General features: G+C 35.3%; 2 protein-coding genes across 2 annotated transcripts; one reads left to right on the top strand and one right to left on the bottom strand.

The window, feature by feature from the left end:
* Nucleotides 1-4207: 4207 nt before the first annotated feature.
* LOC106301119 (MATE efflux family protein 5-like) lies at nucleotides 4208-6426 on the top strand. Its single transcript, XM_013737444.1, has 7 exons — nucleotides 4208-4503; nucleotides 4579-5123; nucleotides 5214-5273; nucleotides 5346-5465; nucleotides 5560-5798; nucleotides 5870-6075; nucleotides 6170-6426. Exons 1-7 carry the CDS (start codon nucleotides 4261-4263, stop codon nucleotides 6254-6256), a joined length of 1500 nt encoding a protein of 499 aa, XP_013592898.1. The 5' UTR covers nucleotides 4208-4260; the 3' UTR covers nucleotides 6257-6426.
* Nucleotides 6375-7867, bottom strand: LOC106301115 (3-ketoacyl-CoA synthase 7-like). The gene has a single exon (XM_013737441.1). The coding sequence runs from the start codon at nucleotides 7786-7788 to the stop codon at nucleotides 6427-6429; it is 1362 nt and encodes a 453-aa protein (XP_013592895.1). The 5' UTR covers nucleotides 7789-7867; the 3' UTR covers nucleotides 6375-6426.
* Between the last annotated feature and the right edge of the window lie 7 nt (nucleotides 7868-7874).

Below are 7874 nucleotides of genomic sequence, written 5' to 3'. Positions count from 1 at the left end.
GAATTCAACATGAAAGGTTTTGGGAAAACAAGATTATATATTGGATTATACATTGAGCACCTTGAAAAGAAAATCCTTATGCATCAAATGATATACATAGATAACGTGCTCAAGAAGTTTGATATGGACTAAGCTTACGAATTGACAAGTCTCATATTTATAAGGTCCCTCGGTTTAATAAAAAAAGATAATTTCGGCCCTAATGAAGAAAATGAGGAGATCCTTGGTCTCGAAATGCCATGTCTAAGTGCCATAAAGTTTTGACGGATTTGGCGAGCCATACAAGGCTAGATAAATAATTTGCCGTAATCTATTAGCTAGATATATCTCATGATCGACCCAAAGGCACTAGAATGGGATTATACATATTTTTGTTACCTACAAGAAACTAAAGACTTGGGTCCATTTGATACTAACCTACCCGAAGAAGAGTAAATTATTTTGGTGATACAAGTTGTTTGTCCGTCCAAGTTCACTCAAGCGAGGATTTGGTGGATTTAATTACTAAGACGTTACTAACATCCAGAGATGTACTCAATAGGGGGAGTAATACATGTTGTACTCTTTTTCCTTCACCATGGTTTTATCCCATTGGATTTTCCTGGTAAGATTTTAATGAGGCAACATCCAAAGCGTATTACAAACCACTTCGGAGATGGTCTTCCAAAGGGGAGTGTTATAAACCAAAGTCTGGTGGAAGCCCATATTCGAAGGCCTATATTCATAAGTCTTTGTATTTCCTAACTCATATTATATTAGTGTTTCGTACTTATGTAATTCCCTATATAAATAATTCTTTATTGTCTAATAAAAATACAGATTCCTCTTATTTTCATAACAATTTTCTCAACTTTTCATTTTTTTCACTATATCTCACCTAATTATTCTATTTTTTTCAATCACACCATCTTCGCGTTAGAAAAGAGAAAACATTTTATCGTGTACGTTACATGTCACTTGTTGGGTTTCACTTTACGAGCTAATTTTTTTTTTATGACAACAATGGCTATACTAAACAACTAAGCATCCAAATCCGAAAGTCTATTTGTTGGAACTGAATCAACATAGACCACACATGAATACTGAGTCTGAGCATCACGTGTAAGCTTATCAGCCATAAATACAATCGTCTTTGGAATTTGTCGTATTGTAACGAGTTAATTCAATACCAAGTTCGAGAGTATTTTTGTACATGAAATTGAAAAAAAATGAAGAGAAAATACCCTTAAAATAACGAGATGACTTACACAATAAGTTGAGATTTAAAAACATTAAGTTGTGAGTTATATATAGAGAGACTAGAGAGTCATATATATACTAGATGATAATCCGTGTGCATGCGCGGAGTGAATTTTTTATACTAATGTTTGTTTATTAAACGATTTTATTATTTTGCAACACTACAATCTTTATCAATTGTAAAATGACTAACACAAATGTTAGTCTCTTAAATGTATCATCTTGTTGTTAAAAAGTTAACGTATTACAACTCATTTTAATTATTTTAAGACTTTAAATACACAAAATAAATTAAGTTTAGCGGATGACACAAATTACCAAAACCAGATAGGCAACATCGATTGTAAAATGACAAAAAAAGATTAGATTTTCTGCTCTCGATTTTTTTTACTATTGACTCTCCATAAGTTATTTCATTTTCTAACTCTGTAAAATTGTGTTTCCGTTCTTGTTTTTGTTTCACTGATATGAGTTTTGTTTCTTTTTTTTTAATCTCTTATGTGAATTACATAAGTATCAATTTAAAAAGATTGACATATGTTAAAATTAATTCCACTTCATATACATATCTAAGAATCAAAATTTTGGAAGAAAATCACCGCCAAACTCTATTCACATGTTAGTGTTCAAATCTAATATATCAAGTTGTTATAGAATATAATAGGAGACTCGAAATATAAATGTATGTCTAGTATATATATTCATCAGTTCGGTTTAAAAATCATCTAATTATAAAACAACAAAACAAATTACTTATTTTATTAACCTACGCTTTTGAGGTTTAGTTACTTAAGAGTATACCGATAAAAAATATATATAATACTTTACCATTCTAGTATATGTGAATTATGTATAAACTATGTAATGTTTGATTTATTAAATGATAAAACAGAAAAGTTATAATTAATAGTTCAAATCTCTCATTCTTACAATTATAATAGCTAGATATGGTATTAGAGGGAAACACATATTAGACGAATGATAAAGTCTCTTATTCTTCGAACAAACTCAAAAACATATGATTGAAATCTTGTTATGATATTTCATTAAAAGTTTTTTAGGAATAAAAATAAAGACTAAATTATTTAATCTGAATATATATATATATATATATATATATATATATATATATATGCTTCCAATATTAAAAATCACTTTGATTTGAAGAAGTGTATTTTTGGAATTGTCAGGATTATATAACATATTAGACTTTAGTGATGTTGACATATATATATATAAAATATTTTAATATAAATAGTTATTATTGACACTTTCTACTTGTATGATTTTATTAATATTTGTATATTTGTTGTAACAAAAATTTAAACCGTTAATCACAAAAATTTTAATGTGAGATCTTTCAATACAAATTTAAAAATTAAAATATTAAGATCTCAATAATTTTTCAATACAAATTTTGAAATTAACATATTTATATAGTATATAATTTAATTTAAACGATATTAATATATATATATATATAATATGAATATTTATTAATGAGATTTCACATTCATACGATTTATTATTTGTATCTTGCTTGAACAAAAAAAATTTAAACCACTGATCACAAAATTTTCAATGTGAGACTTTTATTATTTTTAATAATTTATAGTCATTTAAAAAAAATTAAAATATAACATATAAGAAAAAATCGAAATATTTTCATTATATGTTTAATGTGATTGTTTAATTTCTTTCAATAATATAAAAATAAACAAAAAAAACAGAAAATACAAAAATCGTTATCAAATATGTATTATTCATAATCATTAATTATCATATATATGTTTATAATATTACGTAATTATGTAGCTTTTATTTAATAATAACAAAATATTAACTAGATATTAGGAATCAGCGTCTGGGTGGTGTAGTCGGTTATCACGCTAGTCTCACACACTAGAGGTCTCCTTTAACCGGGCCTCGTGGTCTGGTGGTAAAGGAACCTCGGCTGAGGTGCCCGCCATCACGACTTCGAGCCCCGGCCACAGCGGATTTAACATCCCTTCCGTTGGGGCGCTGGACCCCCTACGGGGGAATAGTTGGGAATGTGGCTGCCCAGATACCAGAGTTATCAAAAAAAACTAGATATTAGGAAGCATATCCACATAATTTTGGACAATTGTATACACTTAAAAATTTGGAAAATATTTATACACTTGATAGAATATAGAAAAATAGTTATGCTCGATTGAACCAGATTTTTTTTTTTTTGTAAAACAAAATAATAAGTTGTGTAAAACAAAATAATAAGTTGCGCACCACATCGCCACCATAAACTCCCCTACATTAAATTTATGTATTGATAACAGGACTGATTGATAGCTTCCCTAAACTATACTACATGTTCATACCTCGTGATTAGATAAGAAATACAGAAAAGCTGTCATTAGTGATTATTTTATCATATTTTCTACTAACCTGCGAAGACTGCAGGCGGCCGAAGTCAACGCCTTGTTTTCAGGAGAAGTATACGGCAATGCACGCCGCTTAAGTTCCCAAAAAAAAAAACCCCTTAAAATGATGCACACTTAAGAGACCAAACAGCTCTCCACATCTCTAAAGAATACAAAATAAAAGCATAATTATTGGGGGTCTTTGCTCTTGGATCCTTAATACACATATATTTATATGTATATATTATATATGCGTATATAATTATGGGTTAAGGACTTTACGGAAACCAAATCGAAAGTTCTTTAATTAAGGAGTGATGAAACACGTAGAAAGGTTAAACAAGAAGTGATGAAACACAACTTAACAAAAACAAAAGGTGATGAAACACATGTTAAGTTTAAAATAGTACTCCATGATTAAGAAAGTCAAAGTAACAAACAAATCTACCTATACATGATTGGTTCACACTTCACATGACAAACATGCACATTATTAAATTATATTTCTGACAATGCATTGAAGACGAAGATTCCCAAAAAAAATACATTACACTATAAAAGTAGAAAGATTTTATTAAAAGGTTCCAACAAATTAATCTCGAAATCTCCGGAGAAACAAGAAATGGATTCTGCGGAGAAGGGTTTGCTCGTCCACGGAGAAGAAGAAGAAGTCAACACGAAAGATGTGTTACTCCGGGAGATGGGTAGGCTCAGCTACATCGCAGGTCCAATGGTTGCCGTGAACTCGTCCATGTACTTTCTCCAAGTGATATCGATAATGATGGTTGGTCATCTCGGTGAGCTTTACCTATCAAGCACAGCCATAGCCGTTTCTTTCTGCAGCGTCACTGGCTTCAGCCTCGTCGTATGTTCTCTTTCTCCTATCCTCCATTCTTGAAGGTTCTTTGTCTTTCTTTAAATGATGATCTTTCTTTCACAGTTTGGTTTGGCTAGTGCGTTGGAGACTCTATGTGGTCAAGCCTATGGAGCTAAGCAGTTCGAGAAGCTCGGAGAACATACTTACACAGGGATGTTAGCTCTGTTCTTTGTTTGCATCCCTTTGTCTGTTCTGTGGAGCTTCATGGCTGAGATACTCTCTTTCATCGGACAAGATCCTGAGGTTTCTCAAGAAGCGGGGAAGTTTGCGACTTGGCTCATACCAGCTCTCTTTGGTTACGCGACAATGCAGCCTCTTGTTAAGTTTTTCCAAGCGCAGAGTTTGATTCTGCCGTTGATGATAAGCTCAGTCTCTGCTGTGTGTTGCCATGTTGTTCTCTGCTGGAGTTTGGTTTTCAAGTTCGGGCTTGGAAGCATCGGTGCAGCTATTGCCATCAGCGTTTCTTATTGGTTGAACGTGGTTGTGCTTGGATTGTACATGATGTTTTCTTCAACTTGTAGCGAGAGCCGTGGGAAGATCTCCATGAGTGTGTTTGAAGGAATGAGAGAGTTTTTTCAGTTTGGTATCCCATCTGCATCCATGATTTGGTATGATTATGAACATCCTATTTGCAACGAGTAGTGTGATTACATTTGAATGGACTTGAATCTGTTTGTTGTTTATGGTGGTTGAATCAGCCTGGAGTGGTGGTCATTTGAGTTTCTTGTCATATTTTCTTATTTTTTTGAAATAAAACAGTCATTTTGTTAGTCAAACTAGAGCTGGTATGGAAACTAGACCGGAATAGTATGTTCCTTGTCTTCTAAAAGACTCATGTTTTGGAATGAAATGTCATTTATGCAATCTTGCTTGCTTGCTTCCTTGTTGAACAGTCTATCAACAATCTTCACCTTGTACCAAATACCAGAGAGTCTAGGCGCCGCAGCAAGGTTCTTGCTCCTTATATACCCATCGATTTTTACAAAATGTAGATATCTATAAACCTAAGTCTCACTTCCTTTTGTTTTATTTGGTTGCTTGCAGTACAAGAGTTGCAAATGAGTTAGGAGCTGGAAGCCCGAAAAAAGCTCGAATGGCGGTGTACACAGTGATGGTCATGACAGGAGTAGAATCAGTACTAGTGGGTGCAACCGTCTTTGCTGCAAGAAACGTATTTGGCTACCTATTCAGCTCTGAAGCCGAAGTTGTGGATTATGTAAGATCAATAGCTCCTCTGGTTTCTTTATCAGTCATATTCGACGCCCTTCACGCAGTTCTTTCTGGTTAGACTCTGATCCTTAAAAGTCATTTAGTGAGTACTAAACATGTGCTGATAGGTGAGGCGATGAAACAGGTGTGGCAAGAGGATCAGGGAGGCAAGATATTGGAGCATATGTAAACCTTGCTGCGTACTATCTCTTTGGAATACCAACTGCTATTGTTTTAGGTTTTAAGTTTGACATGAGAGGAAAAGGACTCTGGATTGGTATTACAGTTGGGTCATTTGTGCAAGCCGTTCTGCTTGGTCTTATCGTCAGCCTCACCAACTGGAAACAACAGGTGAATGTCATGTCCTTCTTCATATGTTGTTTTCATTCTTTGAAGTAAGTGGAAGTGATTGTCTATGTTAACATCCAATGAATCATATGAACAGGCCAAAAAGGCGAGAGAGAGAGTGATGGGTGAGGAGTTTGAAGAGGAGAAAGATAATGAAGAAGAACGTGTAGAGCTGATCAGCTAATATCAAAAAGACTTTGAATCATTTAATGTTGTGTTGTTATTAGGTTTGAATGTGCACAACGAGTTTTGGCATCTTCTTTCTTGTGACAAATGATAAAATAAGAGGTTAATGATCGTTAATCAAATGACATTTGTGTAAAGTTGACTAAAACAAGAGAGTTGTTCTAAGTTCTAACCTGATGCATCTCCACAGACCGGATACAAATGGATTCTATCGGACCATGCATTCTTGTCTCTTGAATCAATCTCAGAAACGCATTTCCAGACAGCACTATTAGCCTTAAACCCACTTCCAAGCCCAATCTGCCATACTCTATCTCCTTTCTTCATTCTACCTTTAGCTTCCAAGTACTGCATCTCATACCACAAAGAAGACGAAGATGTGTTCCCATAACGGTACAACGTTGTCCTTGACGCTTCTCCATCTTCTTTCTCCAGCTTCAGATGCTTCTCCACGCCCTCTATTATCGCTCTTCCTCCAGCATGTATACAGAAATGCTCAAAAGCTTTCTTGAAGTTAGGTGTGTACACTTCCTTCTCCTTGTGATTTCTCCATTTTCTTTTGATGAATGAGATTATGTACTTGAGCTGCTCCGAGTAAGGTAACACCCTAGGGCCTAGCTCCACCACGTTGATCTTCAAGGCCTTTGATGCTACCTTCACAAGCTGCTTAGACAAAGCTACTCCCACTAGTCCTTCCTCATCAACCTCCTGCATCACACTCTCATATGATTCATCGTCTGATCCGAGATGAGTTCTGATAAGATGCTGGAGTTTATACTTGGCCTTGTCCTTGTCTCGCTCTCTGTTGGAGAGAAGAATCGCTGCTCCACCCATTCTGAAGATTGTGTTAGCGATGAGCATTGACTTGCACTTCCCTTTGTAACCATTTGGACTCACTGCTTCCATGCTCAACACTAACGCCAAAGAGCCACTATGGATCTTCATAAGGTCTTTGACCAGGTTTATCGATAGAAGTCCCGCGCTGCAGCCCATTCCACTCAAGCTGAAGCTCTTTACGTTGCTCCTCATGCCAAACTTGTTTATGATGATGGAGGTTATGGATGGAGAAGGACAAAACAGGCTGCAGTTAGAGACAAGGATGTCAATGCTCTTTGGATCTATCTTGTGCTTTGAGAAAAGGTCTTGGACAACAGTGAAGAGGATGTCATGAGTTTCTTCTCTAGCTGCTGAGAGAGAAGAGTGTGGTGGAATCTCATGGACTGTGACAGGGACGCACGCGTCATCTCCGATCCCTGACCGTTCTAGAATCTTCTGCTGGAGATCAAGGCATTCTCTGTCAAATATACCGGATAGGTTAAGATGCTCAATGAAATTGGCGATTGGAGATCGTAAGAAGTCTGGAGGTTGGTAACATGAGAAGTCAATGAGGTATATACATCTTGGTCTGAAGGAATGGTAAGCAAAGACTGCAACGAGGAGGCAGGCTGATATTACCAGGAGGTGGGGAAAGCTCATTAAGGTCTGGGAGATAAGGAGAACTTGATCGATGAAAGGAAAACTCGGTCCCATGTCGCCAGGTTGGTCTAAACTGGGGAAGAGAGATGGTGAAAACAGAAACTTGTTTTTGTGACAAATGTGGATTATAGGAACAGGGC

The sequence above is a fragment of the Brassica oleracea genome, chromosome C6 (genome assembly GCF_000695525.1).
Source record: "Brassica oleracea var. oleracea cultivar TO1000 chromosome C6, BOL, whole genome shotgun sequence".
NCBI classification, from domain to species: domain Eukaryota; kingdom Viridiplantae; phylum Streptophyta; class Magnoliopsida; order Brassicales; family Brassicaceae; genus Brassica; species Brassica oleracea.
The sequence above is the reverse complement of the archived record's forward strand: the minus strand, read 5'-3'. Positions and strand labels throughout refer to the sequence as shown.

Coding starts and splice junctions, on each gene's coding strand:
- LOC106301119 (XM_013737444.1), top strand. CDS start 4,261: ATGGATTCTGCGGAGAAGGGTTTGCTCGTCCACGGAGAAGAAGAAGAA. Junction 5,466..5,559: donor AGTCTAGGCGCCGCAGCAAG/GTTCTTGCTCCT, acceptor GGTTGCTTGCAG/TACAAGAGTTGCAAATGAGT. Junction 5,799..5,869: donor CCTTCACGCAGTTCTTTCTG/GTTAGACTCTGA, acceptor GCGATGAAACAG/GTGTGGCAAGAGGATCAGGG.
- LOC106301115 (XM_013737441.1), bottom strand. CDS start 7,788: ATGGGACCGAGTTTTCCTTTCATCGATCAAGTTCTCCTTATCTCCCAG.